Genomic DNA, 22,413 nt, shown 5'->3' on the forward strand with positions numbered 1-22,413 from the left:
TTTGCGTGTTGCTCACTCGTCCCAGTTTTTTCTCACCTGTTGCACACTGCAGGCGATCCAAAAGTTTTACAAACATTTTAGTAGGAATCCAGTTCTCCCACAGAGATAATGAAGTTTTGTGTAAAGGAATAACAGCATGTTTGTGGCTGAAGGAGAAAAGGTTCCAGATGATCGTATCCTTTGTGATTTTATTTACTATTTACGTTTGTGCTCTCGCAGTTGGTGTTTTACAGCCTCGTCTGGTTACCAATGGCTACCACCGAACTTCTCTTTGGAAAGCACAGCGTGTGGAAATAATAATTAATGATTTATGAAGTTTCCATGATCTTTTGTTTGGATCATTACCAACTGGTTTGAAATTAGTGTAGGTCGGTTTGGCGTATGTACTCCAAATGTTCAAACACAGTTTCCACTGACAGCCGACCGCTTTGGACTCTAGCTCAGCTGAGATTTCCAATGTTGATGTTTCGGTTGCATGACCGCATACGTACGCCTTTCCTTCAAGAGGTTTTAATCATTTATAGAACTGTCCTGTGTCAACTCGATCAGCCTTGGTCAGTCTGGTAAGCATTGAGGCAATCTAAATTTGTCTTTTGCTTTGCTTGATTAGACTTTTTCTCGAACATAGATAAAGCTTAAGTTTAATACAAGCAGAGAAGGTCACGAACTTTCAGGAGGTTTGGCTATGTGTTTTATTTTCCCAGAGTATGCTTTAAAATTTAATACGAGAATAAGTATTATATTAAATTTCTGGGAAGCATTTCAACATTCCCCTGAAGTAACAGGTGAAAAATTATGCAAGAAAAGATCCATTCTGTGGACTAGCCTACTGTTGAACCTTCAGAGGTTGTTTCCAAGTGGCCCACTTACCCTCAGTGTAAGGTAATCCAGTGGAATACGTTTGCTGTTGAATGAACAATACACGGGCACAAACTTATGTCTGGCCAATGGTTAGAAGTGTATCTGCCCCAGAACATACATTTTCATCGGGAGGTAGATTACAAATGAGTAGACTAGAGGAAATCAACGGCAGCAAATGGTGCATGTCTTGCAAAATGATTGTCAACGTTCATCGCTCTCACACTCTCAATTTCTGTTACAAAGCTATGTCAGAGTCTTGACTGCTTTTCTATAGTAACAAAGTCCCAGGCTCAGTGAAAACAATACTAGTCTTTCAATCTGTCGAAGTTTCGAATTTACTATTTGCCACTTGACATTGAGGCCCAGGAAGTCATTGTAGAGGTTGTTTCTGAGTGGACCATTAAAGGAGGGTTGTAGTAATTTGGTAAAATTCGAGACGCCAAGACTCTCATTTAAAATCCGAGATTGAGACTTGAATAATTTTATTATTATTTTTTTCAAACCAAGCCGAGACAATGCGAATCAAAAGTCTGTGAGATGCCATGAAATCAGCCTTCTTTTTTAGGCATAATAAGGCAATTGACGAGCAGAATTTATCCAAGCGTACATATTTCACAGCCTGCATGACTGCAATGTTGAGCCGCTTTTCATTATGCTTTGTTTTGTTGTTGTTTTATGACTCACAGTAATTCAGACTTAACAACTTGGCTCACGAGACTCTGAGATTCAAAATCCAAAATACAATATTCCAAGACCCGCTTTATTGTTTATGAGCTTGAGATTCCAAGACTCTAGTTTGAGATGCCGAGATTTCGAGACTCCCGAAAATTTCCCGAGACCCATTATTTTTCAAGGACCATTCTACATCCCTTAAAGGATATGTTGGAGTGATATGGAAAGGACAATACACCGGCAAAAGCCAAGGTGTGGTCTTTGGTTGGGGACACATCTGGCTTAGTACAGTGTACAAAATTACCTTTTCATCAGGAGATTGATATGATGGACAGAGGATTAATGAGATTCTATTTGATAACATTATGGACAGCCCACCATCTTGTGTATTTGTTGTGAAATCCCAGCAAATTCAGTCCCCACTAAGGGTGGAGTGGTGCTATTTATATGATGCTTTGAATTCCAGCAAAACCTTCAGCTGTACTGAATAATAATAATAATAATAATAATAATAATAATAATAAATTATAATAATCTTAATATTTGTGCTTTTTATCAATTTATATGTTCATAACTTGATTCTTACAATCTTTTAGTGGTGTTATATAAATTAAATTAATTATTGGTTAGAATAATGTGCAAAGCAAGGAAGCTAAATGAACCATTTGGTTATCTTGTTAGCTCCCTGGCTAATTTAGGTTCTAGATAGCAGGCATAAAAGAAAGAAAAAAAATGAAAAAGCAAAAGGAAGGAAGAACTTATTAATTTTAAAAAGTTAACGTATGTTACGAGGTCAGCATAAAAGAAAAATTAGTTCATTTGTTGTTCTGACAGTAAATAACGTATAACTTGTTTCGGAAAAGCAGACACACTTTGTATGAGTTTTTTTAAAGGAGTTGGAAGGTCTTTCCAAATATCGGTTGCCATGAAGGAGATTAATAATTGTTTACCTACATTAGTTCTTATGTTCGGCTTATAAAGATTATGCTTGGCTGCATATCTGAGAGAAAGCCCTGCCACACTGGACAAAAATAGTGGCTTAAGTGAAGTCTTGTCTTGGTACTAATTTTGTCAGAGGTGTTAAGAAATCATAAACTTTGTAGTGGTCTAATATGGCACCATCTTTGTCAAGAATGTGGAGATATGTTAAGGAAAGGTGGCAAAAACAATGTCTTCTTTGAAGATGCTACTGTAAATGCTACACTACAGTATACTGTACTTTGTTTAATTGTTTTCTTTGATTCAACTGATCAGTATTCGAATTACAAGAATCGTTCCATCGGGGTGGAACCATAAGAGACATCACAGATCAAATCTGCAGTTTGAATGCAAACTTAAACAGCTATGACTCACCAACTCAGCTGGTTGTCGATAAATACATGAAGGAGCATGGCTTAGAGGTGGAGCCAGATGATGAGGAGTTTGGTTATGGAAAACTTATCATTGATTACAAACCTCCAAAGAAGTCAACATCAAAGATAAGCAATAAAGGCAAGATATAAAAATTTTCCTGTACAACATGTACATCCAGCGGCCAGATTTGCAAAGCCGTCGTAATTTAAGATTTGTCCCAAGCATCGTTTGTTTATTTTGTTGGCGTAACAATAGATAATTGTTTAGAAATAATACTTGATACAGTAAACACCCACATTTAAGAACCTACTTTTTCAAAGGTCAACCGGAATAAGTCTTCATATAATTATTTATTGTAAGGTTCTTATATAACAGGCATCTAAAATGATAAATTTCAGCCTGGAGGTTCTTAATCCACTTGTTCTTTTATGCGGGTGTTTACTGTATACGTATCTTAACATAGCAGGTTTTTGTGATATCTGGCCTCAGGTTTCAAGGAACCTAGAGTTCTCTCCCCAGGGTGGTAGTCAGGGATAAAACATGTTAGATCCCAAGAAGTCCTATTAGGCTATGACAGGACCCTATAAAGTCCAGCAGCCTTGAACTTAATCCAAAAAGTCCATTGTCGTCTGTTTAATATATTGCTCCACATAAAAAATCCACCAGACAATTTCTAACCGCAGAAAAAGTCCGCCTGAAGTCACTAATTTCAAACCAAACAAAGATCTTTGCAACCTCTCTGTCACTAGTATTAATTATGATTATACCCCTTGTTATTGTTTTAACTAAATAACACTTACAAGATGTACCAATTATTTTAATTCCTCTCCCAGGAGGGGATTAATTCTCAAAATTACATGTATTGATGGGGATGTGCAGTCCACTTCCTATTATTTTCAGCACTCAATCTCACAACTCAGACTCTAAAAGGTTCAAATCCCATTTCCATCAAGCAAGTAAGACATACCCAACATAAGACCAAAAACATCAAAATATACTTGTACACTGTATATCAATTTCAGACCAAAATAGGAGTAATTACCGGTAAAAACTATACCGTTTGGCTGGAGCAGTACATTAACCTATGTATTCATCATATTGGCATGTCTTGAAACAAAATAGACAATTTGTTCCTTTTGAAACACTTCTATGCATCTACAATGAATTGTTGCAATTCACCGCATTTTGATCATGGTACTGGTAGTGTTGTGTGGGGGAATTATAACAGCACTAAACTAAAAAACTGCAAAATTGTGCTGCACACAAATTGGCCTCCAACTATGATGCCAAAGCTGATGGTCTTTTTCTCTCTTGGCAATGAAAGTACTTAACCAGCAAAAAATTCATACCATTACTACCATGGTGTATAAATTTTTAAATGGCCTGGATTTTCCATTTTTAAATGGGATTTTCCATTTTCTGAAAAAAAAACTGTCTGTCAAACCTTGGTTGCCATGGTAACATCAAAGTGAATGAACACCAACTTCAAAGAGTAATGACACACTCTCAATAACTGTTACTCTCTTTTATACCAACCCTCTTTTTAAACCACCCCAAACTTTTTGCACCTTTAACACACGTTTATTCTAGGGTGATCCCCCTTAGGGTGAATTATTAAGTTAAACATAACAATGGAATGGCCAATACAGCTGTAAATCATTTCTTGAGCATATATGTACATGTAATTCCAGAAAATGTCCACACCGATCCCCAAGGGTAGGGAGGGGGCCTCAAAGGAATTTACAGATGGGAAGGGGGTAAAAGAAAAAAATCCTTCCTGTGGGAAGGAGGTTATACATGGAAATTTGCTGGAAGTACAAAAGTTTACAGTAAAGGGGTTTCAATACCAGTAAATTCAAATTAAAGTAAAAAAATAAAAGAGTTTTAAACTCAATATTTCAAAAGTTAATGATGTCATTTCAAAGAAAAAGTATCAGTCTGTTAAGTCTAAAAATATAATTATAATAATTATTTTTTCAGAGGTTGAGGCAAAGGAAGTGACCAAGTTTGCTGGAGTTTATTCAGTGAGATCTGGTGAGTGAACATTGTAAACAAAATTAAATTAGGTCATGGACTTGATAATTCCTGGAATTGGATTTCAGTTCCCCTGCTCACAATATGCAGCAAATGTAATTTGTTAATCTTGTTATGACAGAGCTCTACATGTGCCATTTCTCAAGTGTTATGCTAATCCAGTATCTGAACATTTTTCATGTATGATTCATTACAGTTTTGCAAGCCACTTCTGAGAACCCGTTGATGAATAATGCTTCTCCACAATCTCAGTTGCTTGGGTGGAAAAAGGCTTCAAAAAAGGTACAATACTGGCTCAGTGAATACAATTACAGTATCTAATGTCCAAGTCTTCTTACTTATGGGAGTGTTTATAATCTTACTTACAGAAAGGAAAGACCTCAAGCATGAAGCCTATGTTGGTTGAGGTATAGTGGCTCTTTATATTAATTTACATATAACAGCTGTATACATGAATTCTTGTAGCTATAACTTTGAGTTAAATTTAAAAAAAATACAACTAAAATAAATGTGATTATTATGAATTCTATCAGACAGGGTAATAATATGATATTATTACTTTTCAATACGTCAGTCCTCCACAGAGGTGTTAATTTTTATTTGAACCATTTTTGAGGCTCCTTCCTCCCTTCCCTGGGTGAGGGGGAAGGATGTTTTCTTGAACCACAGACAGTACATTGAACACTAAATCATGGACAAAGAGTTCTAATTGAAATTATTAATAATCTGATATAAAAATGATATTGTGTCAGAGAGTGAAGGATTACTGTATGATGCATCTTCAGTGAGTGGCCAAATGACAAAGTTTTGTGACAAATTTTCTGACATCAGTTTGAAATTTTCTTGTGGCTTCTGTTTATACTGGTCAATCAAAATGCAGCAACTGGTGGAAAAATTAATAATTTTCAAAAACAAAAATGGCAAAATTTGTCTTATCAAATTAAATAATCCAAAACTTTCGCAAAACTGGGCAATGCAAGATGCTAAGGTCTAAATAATTATTATAATATTTAAATATTTAATACTCTTTCAGCTGCATGTGTACCCTGGTTATGAGCCAGATGAAGTCACACCTCTTCCTGAACCACTCCAAGCAAAAGAGATCATTTTAACTGTTATAAATGCTCAACGGGATCTCAGGAAAAAGGTAATTAAAGGATAAAGCTGCCTCTTTACCTAAAATTGTCAGTGCTACTTGGCCATGGTTACTCTGGCAAAGAGCACTTCTCTGCCGCCTTGGATACATTTCCCTACTGTCAATCACATTCATGGCTGCTAAGTTTTCCATGATTGTGGACCAAAACATGTTTGTTGGGTGAGACATCAGCAAACTGATATTCAAGCCAGAAAAAAATGTCCGTGCTACCCTATGAGCATGAGAATTGAACAGAACATGGCAAATAATATGACTTGCGAGAACAACACAAATGAATGAGAATTGATCAGAGAAATAAAACATCCTCTGCATTTATACAATGTGCCTCAATAAAATTACCCCCCCCCCCCCCTTCCCCTCCCGAAGGCAGTTTGGAGGAAAGACTTACCTTGGCTGCAACTGCTAACCACTTTGAACTGTTTTCAGCCTTCATTTAAGCGAGAATTCCAGTCTTTCATGTTTACCAAGACCTCTCAAGACATTTTGCAGGTATGAGTACTTGACACAAAGGGGTTTTAGATGCAATGCTATGCATGCATGTGGGATGTACAGTGTACATGTTTAAAATAACAGTATGAAAATAATGTAAATTTAGTTTGCTGATATGAAAATCTTTTTCGATTCTTTATCAGGACTTATTTTGGTGGTACTTTTTGGAAAAATATCAGGTAGGTCTTGTTTAGTCTGCAGCCATTATTACAGTGCAACCACTGTTACCAGGGTCACTTAAACAAAACTGGCCAATCAAATTACAGGACAAGAACAATGAATTTCAACCAAAGCCGCTTGAACCAATTTATTGCGAGTAGACCGAAGACAACAGTTAAAACCCAAAATTTTGGAATTATTCATTGTTCGTATCATACTGTGATCTGATTGGCCAGTTTTAAGTGACCCCGGTAATAGTAGCCGCACTGTAAACTGTTACGTGTTGTGATAACCCTTCAGTGAAAATTGTACATGTATTAACAGACTTAAAAGTTGCCTTAATTTGCTCTCAGGGCATAACATTTGGACTTTTTAAAAAACTTACAACTCTGCAGATCATATCAGCAATTAATTTTATTGTTTGTCCTGCAGGTTGTATCTGAGAAAGGTCCACAGTAAATCCAAACTGATAATTACTTTTAGGGATGTTTCGGCTTATTCAACTTACATAATTTCTCCAAGTCACCAAGAATCAACTGAAGTGCCAGGGGATATCAGTTGACATACATGAAGTGTTTTTTTTTTCTTTTTTTTTTTTTTTTTTACTGTTACACATGATTGGGGTTTTCAGGTCAGAAGACCTGCATAGTTTTATGTTTTCACTAGAATATAATTTTACTATTGTTATTGACCTTACAGCCCAGCCAAAATATTCAAGAAATGCTGTTCAATCGCATTGCCCACAACTATGTGAAGATGCTGTTTACAGCCCCAGTAACACAATACAGAGATAAGTTTCTTAAGGTATGTTTCATAACCATAATGTCATCATCATCATCACCATCATGATCAGGTTATAATCAACTTCATAAAATAATAAAAATCTTTATTAAAATATTCCACACAAATTGCTGTTTACAAGTTAAAAGTATATAAAAAAAAGAGCTATTACAAACCTATTTACAATTCATTTTGATTAAAAAAGAGACTATTTTCAAGCAAAATTTCAGTAATATCATGATGCACATCATGATCAGAATAATAATAGCAACAACAACAACAAGAATAATAATAATAATAAAATAAAAAAAATAATTCTTTATTAAAATATTCCACACAAATTGCTATTTTACAAGTTAAAAGTATATAAAAAAGAGCTATAATAATAATAATAATAAAAATAATAGTAATAATAATAATAATAATAATAATAATAATAATAATAATAATAATAATAATAATAACAATGTTTAATGAACCAATTTTCAAATCAGAATGAATTACAATGTGTTTACACTGAGTAAATAACAAAAATTAGAACGTCTATCTTTGTGGGACTGGGATTTACAAAATCAAAGTTTACTGTAAGTTAACAGAATTGCTAATACTTAAGTGTATACTATTCCAAGAGATAACCCCTAAGTACAAATCATCATGACCATTATTATTAAAATTAAAATGTCGTCATCATTGTGATCAGTTTATCATCAACATCATGATCATCACCTCATCGCCATTATTATTACCGGTAAATTGCCGTCATCATCATCATCACCATCATTGGGCATCATGGTGATGCTTATAACCATCTTCATCTTTATTTAAAGCTGTATATACCACTTGGACTTGACTTGACTTAAAATCTACTTATGAGTTGTCAAATTGATCTTTTTTTTATACCTTGTATTTAGCGGTATCCAAACATGATGGCCCAAGCCGTGTACTGTACGTTTTGCACTGCATTTCCCACATCTTACAAGCAGTTTGGAGATGAATTCAAGGAAGATCTGCTTCAGTTAATCAATGAGTGGATTGCTGGTCGGTGTCAAAGAGCTTTCATATGCATAATTTGACCAGTTGTATTTTCAAATTTCAAATTGTAACGTTTTTGTTTATTCAACTTTAGCCTATGTTTTCTAGGTATCTACTGTAACTGTTTTAATTTGTAAAGTCTCTTACCACAGCGCCAGTCTCAAACGTACCCTGAAGAAGAAAGGCCATGCCTTTCGAAATATTGGAAAATATACTTCCCTGACGGTGAAATCAGCCTTCAGCTCTTTTTTAGATTATTTGTTCTACAATTTTTTTGCTGACTAGATCCTTCACTATAGGATCCGGTACTTTTATTTTGTCGCGCTGGTCCTTGCAAACACAGTTCATTACTGGTTTTTACTAAGTAATACCTTAGTAATCATTTCATCTCTGAACAATGTGAAGTAATTTTGAATTGATCTCGCCTTAAGGAACGAAGCCTGTACCAAGAATCTGGGACAAGTGGAACTTCAAAGCATTAGAGCCAAAAGATCTGAGGAAAGATGAACAGATTAAAAAGGATGCTTCTAAAGGTCTGAAACCCACCACACCAAATACACAACACACTAGGCTGATTTAGCAACAGAACAGGAACGTCCGCGGAATAGTCTGGACGCGAGTCTATTTCGACTATATATGGGTATTCTTGATGTGTGCGCCGTTGTCAACTGACATTTCCGTTCTGTTGCTAGATCAACCTCCTCATACTATAACGGGGACCTCACAATTAGTGTTTACACACTAATGATAGAGCTTACTTTACCATTCCCATGGTGCCATCAGCACTGCTGATCCTAGCAGTATGCAGGACGCATTTGAGATATGAACATAGCGAATGACAAAAATTGTAGATCGATAGATCAGTAGTTGGAGCATTCTATCGGTGTACGGAAGTACTCAGAATTTGTCTGTCTTTCTGTCTTTATTCAGCAGAGAGCTGTGCGTCTGATTACCCAAGGGCAACCACATACTGTACATACTGTGTGATCAAAGTTAATTTTGATAGTACACACTGGTAATAAGCTTAGAAATCTGTGGGGGAGGGGGGTGATTCCTCGGATGATAAGCCAACAGCAGACGTGTCCGCTTTACACTGAATTTTAAACCGACATCGGACAATGACGGTAAAGTATTTAACTGCTTGCTGTTCTATTTCTTAGGGTCTTTAGTGTCGCTTCCAGGAGAACTCAGTGTCGAGAGCTTGTCTAAACAAAGCAGCCTGTCTTCTGTTGGCAACAAACTCAGCCAAAAGTCCTTACCCTTGATAGTGGAAGACAAAGCTGCCAGCTCCAGTAGCTTTCCTTTTCCTCAGGTAGGGCAGCTTTTTTCTTTCAACCTTAGGTTACCTTCTTTTCAAAAGTTTATTTCTTAAAATACCGATTCCACACCATTCACATCACTTTGTCCGCTATCACTACTGTATGTAGGTCGTTGCTTAAAGGGACTTTTCAGTCTTAAAACGAGTGAAAATGACTTTCAGTGGCGCATTTCAGGCAAGCATTTTTAAAAAAATTGGTAAGAACCTTTTTAGGGAGAATTGAGGAAAATAGAGTAACTTGATAAGAAAGAATTAATGAGCATTTTTGTGTCAAAATTAAATTACAGCACAATTAAGAGAACTCTTTTTACAGGGCCGAGACCTCAGAAGGAAGTCAATGGCAGTTAGGAATGCGTCACACACGGGCTGTGTAACAAACACAGAAGAGACACGTGACTCGATAAATCGCTTAGCTGTGTGTAATGTAAAAGATGAAAAGGAGGGTTCGACTACACCATCTTTGAATCGACTTCAGGCGAAAGTTTCTTCGTTCAACGCGTTTGCAGGTGTACACAAGTCCAATCGTGTAGAAAAACGTAGAGAGGTAAGTCAGTAAGCCAGACTTTCACGGTACTCTCTGACACATGTAGTTTATCTTACATCTTACACCTTTTTGCAGACACTTTTCGAATTCTCGCAGTTCAAACTCAAGTTCTGAGTCAGTTGAGGTCATATTGTGTAAAAGCGGCCAGCGAATTATAAGAGTTGTATATTATTTATGTTTTCCTGCCGTGCCAATCTCAACAAATTCTCAGAGGCCAGGTCGCTTTTCCTGCAGCTCGTTTACAGGGGCCCATATGAATTACATCACACAAAAGATGGACTGAATTGGCTATGGGCAGATGCCCATAGCCGCTTTAATAAATTTTTCAAAGATAAAATCATATATTTGCACAAAATCCAAAATGTTACTACACAGCTAACTGAAACATAGCGTCGTTGGATCCTAATGAGATTGTGTGTTATAGCCTGTATATTGTGTGTTATAGCTTTTACGGTACGTTGTGTGACCTTTTAGTTGTGACAGGGTTAATTCGCTACCTATCTCTACATTCCGTTTTTAGTCGTGTCCCGTGGGGAGAGGTCCAGAGTTCAGTCGCTGTGTGTTTGACATTTACGGGCACAGTCCGCTGGTCGAACAGTTTCTACGGATGCAGAAATTATCCAAAGATTCAGGAACATCAGTGCTGATCCAGAGAACGGAAATCAAGTCACTGCCACCATATCCTTTAGTTAACCGTTACGCTATTGCTAGCTTAGTCTTGTTACCCTCCTGACCCGGGATAGTAGTGATATCTGTGTAGCTGTTTAGCTCCGTGCTACAGAAGCATAATGTATATACTGGCGTCTTGTGATCCCTGGCCCACTCGTTCAAAACACGACTTAGTTAAAATTTTGAAAAAGAGCGTTCTCTGATTGAGAATATTTGAAACAAGCGCTTTCGGCCTTCATGCTGAAGGCTTTAAAATTTAAACATGAAATATGCAGTTACGACTTGTCAAAAATATAGATAGTGAAATGTGTACACCAAAATGAGAATAACGAACAAACCGCTCTATCTCAAGCTAAAACGTAGCTAAAGACGCTTTAAACCGGAGACCCCAAATCCTTAGTCAACAGTCCGATTTTAGCAGTGAATTTTGCCTGGTTTGTTTCCCTTCAGATTGAACCGTTGCGTCACACTGCAGTGTAAAGTTCACTTTACCAAATTATCTGGAGTTAGAGAAATCGGCTATGGACCAAGCGGGCCACGAACAACAGGATTGTACCAGATTTGTACACATCTAGTATTCTTGATAACCTTTATCTTGATAAAAATAAGAGGCTGGGAGTTTTTATGCATTGTAGAATGTTCTTACAGACTTGTAATGTCATTGTTTGTTGCTATCTTATCAATTTGCCTTAATTTACGCTCACGTTATCTGCACCAACCTACCGAGAGGTGATTCGAAAGTCACTCAAGATTTCACAAGCGCTTACTAGTGATTTTAAAAAGTGAGTATCTTAGCTGCAATCTGTCATTTGTAACACGACTCCCACAATTTCACAGTGTTTATAAAGTATATGTTATAATTGTTTTCAGACTTGATGAAGAGAATACTCACCAAAGGACTTTGTTTACTCGTAAACAGAAAGAAGCCAATCGAGACTTCACCAGGTGATGCGCGCTTTGAAACACATCCCACCTTGTCCGCTCGTCTCAGTTATTTTTCATTTATTTATTTATTTATTTATTTTATTATTATTATTATTATTATTATTATTATTATTATTATTATTAATATTAGGTAAAAATCAATGAACGAATAATATTGTTGTAACTTGATGAGATTTTTTCCCTTTTCTTCAAAAAAAATTGTGCTTAAAAAGTCTTTTTTTAATCGAAAAGAATTGTAAATAAGTTTTAATAGCTCTTTTCTCTACTTTTAACCTATTATTATTATTATTATTATTATTATTATTATTATTATTATTATTATTATTATTATTATTATTATTATTATTAGTTGGCATTCAATTGCCAGTCGACATCGCATGTGCATCGCATATTTTTATCTAGTAGTGACGCCTTCTGCTCATATACGAAAGTACATGAACTAGTCTCAGTATCTCAGCTGATGAATTTAAAGCGAATGAACGAAATAAATCGCGATTCGCTGATAAACTATCCCCACGGGAAATGCGAAACGACAAATTTTATAGCGAGCAAACAAATAAGGGGAAATAAGAGTGCTGCTGAAATTGGGCCTGCCGGTTATATGAACACAAGTCAGTGTACAGCCGGCAGTTAATGGGAATTGTCGATTGCTGGAAGGCACATAAAACACAAGTTTTCGTGTGAAAACAATCATTCGTTACATGTAAAACAGATTTGTTACCAACAATCTCTTTCCCTTTCATAATGTCAAAGATGAATTGAGTGTCAGTGCTCAACTTTCTCTATCAGTCTGGTAATGACAGTTACATGACAATGGCAGGAGAGACAAAGTGGAACGCTGTATAAAGCATACATTCGTAGGCTGTAAGCTTTATTTCTGTATGGTGTTGACGATTTTCTTCTTGGTTGTTTTAGACGGGAAGGAGAGTTGCTTTCAAGGCACAAAGATGTCAAGAAGATCAGTGAACTGATATATCTGGAGCTCACGGTAAGCAAGTTGCCGGCATTGTTTTACCATGGTCAGAATCAAAACTGAAATAAAAATCCCCTATCTTACCTTGAAAAATAATGAAAATAAGAAGTACCATAGAAAATTTGCCATTTGCTAGCTTTAATTTATATGCGCACACACAAAGTAAGAGCCATATCACACGACTCAAGGTCGACTCGCCTATTCGAATGGAATTTCCTGCGATTTATGCAACAAATACGGTGTATTTATTAATGCTGTAACTAATGCCATGAAGAAAGCAAACTTTCCAAGGATTTCAATCTTACATTTAGGTTGGCGTTAAAATTTTAAACCAACGTCGAGTTACTTGGAACGCGTTGCAATCAAATTTGTCCATTTTATGATCTATACCCATCTTTGCCATTGCTTTTCACCCGCACTCCCTAATTGTTCAGTTCTTTCCTACAAATTCAAACCATTAGTGCAGCTTTTTTTTAACTAACGGGTGGTCTTTCATTTCGTTAATTTCAGAAAGATGGAGATGAGCAAAGTAGTGGAAAAGTTGAGGCGGCCGTTGCTTCGGCCATGGGGTATGGGGCAGAGGAAACGAGTTAAGCAGGTTTCTTAAACCGGTTGGGACGTTGGTCGTATTTTTATCTATTTATCAACCCCAAATTTCTTCGTCTCTGTTTACTGGTCAGTGGTGCGTGGCAAACATATCAACAAAGACTGAACTGTGGTTTTGTGTTTTTAATGAAACCATGAATAACAATGCTACAATAATTCTGGCTGAATTAAATTATGTCGTCGTTTTTGTAAATGATGTATATACAGAGTGCTATATTTTTCTAATTTATTAAAGAATGGCTTTGTTGCAGAAAGTGGGCACAATAAAAATCTGTGTTGATGTCCTGATCTCAATGATATCATGTTGTACACCGTTCCTTGAAATCTCTGCATGCACTTTTTTCCCAGATGAAGTATTCTATATAGAAGCACTTCAGGCAAAATAGCCCATTTTACAGTTGTGTGCTAAGTGACCTGGTCTTTGATTCTAAGCGAGGCTGGAGGTGACCTTGTTTTGATAGAAACCTCACTGCTTTTCATATGCAGATCAAACTGTTCTTATGCTAACTATTTGCATTTACATATGAAAAGCAGTGAGGTCTGTATCAAGCCATATATAAACCAGCCTCGCTTCCAATTCAAGACCAGGTCACTAAGCACACAACTGTAAAATGGCCTATTGAGCTTTATTACAAGCAGGTAAACTGTTCTGTGGATGAAGTATATGATCAATAAAGGCCTTTTCGGAGTTGCTTTGAACCTCATTATGAAAGTGAGGCCATGTGCAAAGCTTTTCATGTGAAAATTAATTTCGTTTGTATATGAATGGCTATTTGACTATGCACGAAGCCTCGCTTTCATAATGAGGTTAAACGTTCGCGCACACGTTCCAAAACTTGCTTTTTCCCTCAACGTGGACAAAATTTCGGGACCCAAGCGATCTAATGATGTCACAGTTCCTTTTACATGCACCTCCGCTAATGTTTATATTTATTGCATAAGATTCGCTTCTACAAGCTCTCTTGCTTTCTGCAAACATTTGTACATTGGAGAGACGGGAAGGAGACTAGGCGACCGATTTCTCGAACGTCTTCGCACGTCAGAAACGTCGGCATTTTTTTTTTTCTTTTTTTACCCTTCATACTAAATAATAGTGCGCGCGCCACCCAGAAGATGGTCACTGAAAATGATGTAGGACTCAACAAACAAAAAAAATCCTGAATCTTACCCCTTGGTTCCATAGGATACCGACGAAATCACAGAAAAACCACCAAATTAGGAAGCGTTCTCCTTCCTCGGTTAGTAACTGAAATACAAGACTTCTACATCAGCAATCTACCAAAAAATGAACGTTAAACCGGAAAATCGACCACACAAAATCAACAACGGGATAAATCTGATGTTATTATAATCGTAGGGTCTCCTTGGGGTGCTGGATTCTCATTGAGTTTTCAGTTAAAATTTAAACCATTTCTCAGCTATCAACCACAGTTACTCAGTTAATCATTATGACAAATCTCAGTTAACTTTTACTTCTTACGTGTTTAACGGCTTTGTATCGTGTCAACGGCACCCTTCTCATTAGCCGAACAGTGCCCAATTAGCATCCGAAGATCTCCGAAGAACTTTCGAGCGATTCCAATCTTTCTCAAAACTTAAAGAACACTGCAGATCCTTACGACTTCTAGAAGCAAGATGTGAAGAAATCTTTCTTAGCACTATTGAACTTGTTCTCCAGACATTAACTTTGTACACCGTTATTATTTTATTTATTTATTTATTTATTTATTTATTTATTTATTTATTTATTTATTTATTTATTTATTTATTTATTTATTTATTTACACCACAACCTCGTACGTAAAATTACAGTAGTTACAATGTGAGTTGAACAAGAACAGTTTCATAAAATAAATTTCTGCTATTGAACTAGCGTGAGCTCCGTATTGGTCGAATTCTTTGTTTGTTTGTTTGTTGATGTTGTTGTTGTTGTTGTTTTTTGTTCGTTTTTTGCAAGTTTATGACCGAGCCGAATGCGAGGTCCTTAAACTTGCAAAAAAAAAAAAAGGACGAGACCAATATTTTTCCAATACGGACTGAACAAGCTAGCTCAATAAGGTTTATATTATTTCGACTTTCCCGCTCGTTGCTTTTTATTCCGCGTAAAACTGGTTTATGTTCAAGCAGAGCGAGAAAAAGTGCAAGAAAATAGAAACCCAGACATGGCTGTTTGAACAGTGATTAAAACATTTTTGCTTTACTTTTTGTCAGAATTGAAACACTTTGCTTCTATCAAACAAACATTTTAACGCAAGCCGTCAATCTTAACGGTCCGTATAGGAATATTCGGACCGGTCGGGGAGCCAATCAAAATGCTCCTTTTCAGAGCGGACCAGTTCAGCTGTAAAATATAACATGTTACCAAAAAATAAAAGTTGTCCGTTGTTGTGTTGTTTTGCTTTAGGGGGGGGGGGGGACTAGAAGCCTTGAATTTTTCTCCGCTTTTGTGCGACACTGTTCAAAATGTTTTTGTTTTGTTTTTTCGGCGAATTGTTCATGCGAAGAAAAAGAAATGACTAAGGCAATAATATTAATTCGTAACCATATCAATTAAGGCATGCATTCTTGTCAACGCTCGCACTGGTGCCGTTTTTAGCAGTTGTTGATTGGTTCCAGCATCTAATGCATATTCAGTACATCGTCGAGATTTCGCTTCAAACCAACGAACTTGCCGACAAGTGAAGACGTGAGAGGACGAACTCCATCCTTGAAAATGTACCGAAGTGGAAGGAAGAATTGGACGTATTAAGAAAAGGCCTTCGTTTCCAACAAACAAATGGTGAGTACACATTTTCATAGAACTTCAGCACTCAAACTGTCGAACTCTTAGTAAGCGAGCAGGTCCTGGAATTATTTTCCTTGACGAGATTCAGTTCAACGTGTTTACCGAAGTACAACAATATAAGAATTCGCAAACGTCAATTTCAGTCACTATCATACGAAATTCTATCCTGAGAAAGAGAAGGAAAGAAAGGAAATGACTGCGAGGAAGCTGGTTTTGTTCGCCGTTCAACATTTAAGCGTTTTTGGATCAACTTGTTCGAAATACTGCGCACGTGCTTTGACGTGGCACCTTGGCTCCTTCACGGACTTTGTTGCGATCAACATATTTCGTATTTCAGTTTCTCTGACGTTCTGAAAGCTTGAAAATATACTCCAGAAATATTTGTTTGGGCTAATTTAAAGATTCAATGAAAATTTTCGTTGTCAAATTTTATGTCTCAAATTTACCTCTTAAGGCAAACTAATAATTAAATAATCGCGACAGCTAGAAAAGAAAGGACCACTTCATACCTTAGCATAAATAGGCACATGTTATATTTTCTGCAAAATGGCTCACGAGTTTTTTTATTTCTCTCTTAAAGGTGAAGTCACCAGAGGAAGGAACAATGCACAAGAACACGAAAAAACTCACTGAGCAAGGAATGGACTGCAGGAAACGGGATTAAAGATAAGCTAAGAAAATTGATTGTTTATTTTGCTAAAAAAAAAATACCTCTGATGGACGATGATCATATGTGACAAAGATAAATGAAGTTTTTGAGAAAAGACACTTAAAATTTTGTTTTTACATTGACCGCGATCGGGGAGGTTCCAGGCGCCTGAAGCACATTTGGGCCAATTTGACCCAATTTTAGCCAAAACACTTCAGCTCGCAACGTTAAACGGTTCTTTTGCTGTTGTTGTTAAACCATTGAAAATGCGGGTTGTGTTTCTTGCTTTTGTTCAAATATACCAATCGTCCATTAAGAGATATTTTTTATTGAGAACACTTAACGTCAATTTTGAGCGATATTCTACATTCAGATCAGATAATATTTTTGTTTGACCTGTTGAATTTACAAATCTACGTAAATTTCTACATTTGATAGAACTTCAAACTTCGATGAATCTTTTTTTCTAATTTATCTTTGCTGATTTTATAGTCGACAACGAAAGTTATACAAGACAGCGATCGCTCAAAGTTGGGTTGTTCAGTATCAGATAGTTATATTACAAGGTTAAACTGCCAGATACCATGGTTACGAAAACGAAAATATTATTGTCATATCTGACGAAACAGGACAACAGTTTTCTAACTGAAGAAAGCACAATTTTAATAAACCGAATTTAAAACGCAGAGATTAATCACAGGGTGGGGGTTGGGTGGTGGGCGGCACCCCGGCTCTCTTAAATTAGTGGGGTCGAAATTTCGAGGGTTATATGAAGGATAGTTGTTCAAAATGCGAAGATTACGACTCAAAATTCATCAAAGAGGATTAAGAGCTACAAAAACGACAAGAAGTAGCAAAACTTGAAAAAGACAAAAAACTTGTGATTGTTACAAGTATCTATTTGTCTATTCTTTATATCAAAATCCAAAAGTTTTTTCTCCTATTCAAACCACAACATAACAAATTTGCTGTTTAAATTCAACTATGGTGAAAAATGTTTCCCGGCATCTCTAGACTCTGAGTATTTCGTGTCATAAACGTTTTGTATAATTTGGTATACCCTGACCAGGGGTGCGGTGGGGATGTGGGTGGGCTGCCCAGTTTAAATGGGGTTTTCAAACCTGTTCTCAATTTGGTTTGTTATATTAGGTACTACCTCCCCCTAGTTTTAAAATCTGGTTTACCTAGGTTTGAGTTAATCAAGGGTATACAAAAACCTTTCCGGCTTATGAGTTTTGACGCAGAGATTTTGTGAGACCTTTGAGTACATCAGCATTGAAAATATTTCTCCTGATTTGGATGTTTTCTTATCTTGGTATGAATCATAAAAGATTATTATACATGGCAGCTGGCAGTTGCATCTTGTAAGTTTTTGTAGTTGTCAAGGGAACGTAAGGCTCCAAAGAGAATCCTTATTCTAAAGAAATGGGCAAACTCTATTACCGAATTGTCACAGAAAAGCAGGAGCATTTTTTTTTTTTTATATTATAATAATTGAAGAGATTTAACCAAATAATTTATTTTGATTCTAAGCAAAAAGTTCGGGGGAAGGGGACAAATTAAAAGCTTATTTAATCCCTTATGTTCTCTTGACATATTACAACAGATAGTAAACTAGTGTCTGGTTGAAGCAATGTTTACAAAAAAAAACCTTTCAAACACCTTTGGCTTATTCGAATTAGGGGAAGAACTGAAACAGTTAAAAGGACCGCAAAAGACCATTGGATCAAAAGCGCTATATTTTTTCGAAAAATATTCAGCCAATTGGAACTCATTAAGGGAGCATCTCGTCATTCAATTCTTTAAAAATAGCCTTTATGCTGTTCACCATTTTGTTCTTTTAAGTACTATGATTTGACAGAAAGGCTAACGACAAAATTAATTTTTTTAACAAATTTGACTTAAACATTAGTGGAATAAAAGATTATGCATTAATTTGTATTTATTTCTTCGAATCATGTATTTTAAATTTTTAAACGGCCGGCCAATTGCAATAGAAGATCTGAAACTTGTTTTTGCAGTTTTCGTGTATCCGAAATCTTCAATTTGTTTCAAAAGTTCGGTTAAAGAAACTTATCGGCTGACTAGGATGTTTGGTTTGTTGACGGCAATCGCTTTATTTCTCGGCATAAATTCCTCTGGGGCGGTCAAAGCTTGCCATTGAATAATAACCGCAAGTCAATCTTTAATCACTTTCGTACATTTGAATTTTTACTACTTCTATTCATGAAAATTTTCAAATATTAAAATATCAAAATGCCATTTGAAGGAAAGCGGGGTCCTACTTCAGAAATGTTTTTCAAAATTCTCAAATTTAGTTTATATCAGCTGTTACTGGTATGGAAGTAAGAGTTGTGTTTTTTTATTAACTAAAACGTTTTTGTGAATTCGTAAACAAGTTGTTCGTTGGAATCACTCGGTTGATACAGCAAGGAGTCTGTATAAATATATTAAAATATCTCGTCTTCTGGAACTCGCACTTTGAAGTGCTAGAAATGAGAAACAAAATGAGAAATCATATGCAGTGAAAATGAAAACTTTACAAAAAACATAGTGAACCTTTCGGCCGAGCGCATGTAAGGAATTTCTTGATGTTCCATAAAAAGCAGAATTTAGTAATTTTCGGAGTTCCATTACATAGAAAATCGAGAAAATAAACTTGTAACAAATTATTATTATTATTATTATTATTATTATTATTATTATTATTATTATTATTATTATTATTATTATTAGATAAACAAACATCATTCTAACTTACAAATAGGACATTTATGAAAAATGTTTTTTTGTGTGTTCAGGCGTTGGCTCTCTCTCGATCTAGTTTTTGCTTTGAGGCTTAAATTGTTTACATTATCTCAACCAGACATTAGTTTTAGTAGTTTACTGGATATTTAGGACCTTGTTTAACTATATATAGTGTTACACTGGACAAGGAAAATTAGTGAAAGCTCAAACTTTTAATTTTCAATAACAATTGGAATAGAAAGCAAAGGAAATAGACAAACAGAAATTGCGACAAATTAAAAGAATCGCTAAGGAGCAGCGGTGTTGAAATTGGAAGAAAATTGGCTAAAACTGAGGAGATATAAAAAGAGGGTAGAATGCTTTGATCGATAAGAAATTGCTAACACGCAAGATTTACCAAACTTACAAGCAAGGTATCCCTTATCACGATCAGTAAAATTAAATAACCAGAACTACAGATTGCTTACCAAGGCACTATACTTTTTTTTTATATATTTTGACCAAAAATAGTTAGAACAAGAGGACTGAATTCAGCTATTACCAGTGAAAATTGTCTTTATCGATCACAGAAGTAAAATCTCAGAAAACAAACGCAAAAATAGGAGGAAAATATCGAACATCACTTAGGACGAGTTGTCCTAATACTTGCAAACCAGAATAGCTTTCAAATTTGGGTGTAGGTTTTACATAACATTTTCTAAATGCTTTCTCTACAAATGTCTTGTCCTTTGTAACACTGTATATAGTCGTGGAGTTTAGAACTCTGCCGGTTGAACAAGGTCACAAGAAGCGACATTGCAAGTTAGACAAATTTGCAACAGTTAGAATATAAATGACATTCAAATGTCAAGTCAATTTTAACTAAAATTTCTTGAAACAATCAGTTTTCGTGGCAATCCAAAAACGTTTCTTCTTCTGTTGCAAAATTTTGTCTTGCATTGCCATGTCGCTTCGATATTTCTAAAGTCACCTTCACCTGGCAAACTAAGGTTTTCAATCTCGTGTTGTCAAATATAATTTGGCGTGTTAAACATTGCAAAAAGAAAAGAAAAGTAAAAAAACAGTTTCTCGGTATGTTTGAAAGCCTTAATTTTCTGCATGCAATGTTTATTCAGCCAACTTGTATTTGACGACACTAGTTTGCAAACTTTTTTTAACCTTGTGAAGGTGACTTTAAATTGTTTTAACATAAACCATCTCGGAAATGAAACTTCGCTAAAGCGAACGTTTCGTTCAAAATTTCAAACGTTCGCTTTTTAAATTGCCCAAAAATTAAACATTGCTTGAAGTTTCTTTCCGAGATGGTTTATGTTTATCTCGCGGGCAAAATTTGTAGGGTCACTCTTTGAATTTTTTGTGAGCGAGAAATGTTCAAAGAGTACCCCGTTAATTATTTTGCCAAATTTGTTGCCAGGGGAAACTCTGTGCAAATTTTTCCAAATTTTCCCGCCAAAAGACTTGGTATATATAGGAAAAAGTTTTCTCCACACCTTTTAATTAATTAATGGATTTTTACTTAATAAATTAACTAAAATATTCATTGTATAAGAAGACAAAGAAAATAAAGGACACAATGAAATTGAAACAATTGTTTGCTTGAGTGTGACTTTTATTATTGAAATTAAGTTCTTTAATTGTATTGTTATTATTAAGCTTACTTGCAGAATGCAATAATATAAAAATTGGCAAAAAAAAAATAAGGCGCATGCGTATTTTAGGCGCCCGTGCTTTTCCGAGTCTTTTGGCGGGAGAATTCAAAATTTTTAAACAGATGTTAACAACATGGAAAAATTGAAAAAAAAAAAAAACGGCGCATGCGTATTTTAAGCGCCCGTATTTTTTCTAAGTTTTTTGGCGGGAAAATTTGACAAAATTGAACAGAGGTCACCATAAAAACAAACGAGAGACAAAAAATATTAAGTTACGCCAAAATTTATTAATTTTGAACATGCGTTAGTCAATAAAATTTCATTAAAACATGAGCGATTGCGATATCTTAAACTTGGCTGAAAATTTCCATTTCTAGACAAACTAAATTTGTCAAAAATGTCTTGCAATTGATTCATAGAAAAACTGTCAGTTTTCTAAACTTCGCAAATGCAAAATAAACACGAAGACGCACTATAAACAAGAACTTTCCATGAAAACCCTAGTTTCGCTTTTTTGTTGTTGCAACGAGCGAATCAAATATATTTGCAATGTTTTAGTCGAAATCTTCATTTTGAAATGCGTGGTTTTAACCGAGATTGCACACGAAAATGTTTTGGACCGCTAAGAAAATAAACAAAATGTATTTATATAAATCAAGTCATTGTTCAAAAGAAAAATTCTTTTTAAAACCCGGCAAAACCAAGTAGATTTAGAGAATTTCAAAGTTCTGAAGTTGACAAACCCGTAGACAATTCCAATAATTTTAAATTAAGGCGGCTGCAACAGTTTCTCTGGCATTGGGGTGGATCTTTTCAAATCAATATTTCGCATAGAAGGCTTGCTTCGAATACCGTCATACTACACCACCAAAATACTGAGAAGTTGAAGACTTTTCTTACTACTGCTTTAATTATATTGTTATTATTAAGCTTACTTGCAGAATGTTGTTGTTGATATGACAAGGAATTCATTGTAAGACGTGAGTGATAA

General features: G+C 35.6%; 1 protein-coding gene across 1 annotated transcript; it reads left to right on the forward strand.

The window, feature by feature from the left end:
• The first annotated feature begins 22 nt into the window (after positions 1–22).
• On the forward strand, positions 23–13,879 carry LOC146450912 (protein FAM227A-like). Its single transcript, XM_085099788.1, has 18 exons — positions 23–173; positions 2,788–3,024; positions 4,867–4,920; positions 5,117–5,202; positions 5,289–5,327; positions 5,954–6,067; positions 6,503–6,565; positions 6,709–6,744; positions 7,424–7,528; positions 8,416–8,542; positions 8,968–9,069; positions 9,697–9,848; positions 10,168–10,398; positions 10,919–11,075; positions 11,771–11,849; positions 11,938–12,012; positions 12,928–13,000; positions 13,496–13,879. Exons 1-18 carry the CDS (start codon positions 137–139, stop codon positions 13,577–13,579), a joined length of 1,851 nt encoding a protein of 616 aa, XP_084955914.1. The 5' UTR covers positions 23–136; the 3' UTR covers positions 13,580–13,879.
• The last annotated feature ends 8,534 nt before the right edge of the window (positions 13,880–22,413 follow it).

The sequence above is a fragment of the Pavona decussata genome, unplaced genomic scaffold, assembly GCF_977016875.1.
Source record: "Pavona decussata unplaced genomic scaffold, jaPavDecu1.1 SCAFFOLD_416, whole genome shotgun sequence".
Lineage (NCBI taxonomy): Eukaryota > Metazoa > Cnidaria > Anthozoa > Scleractinia > Agariciidae > Pavona > Pavona decussata.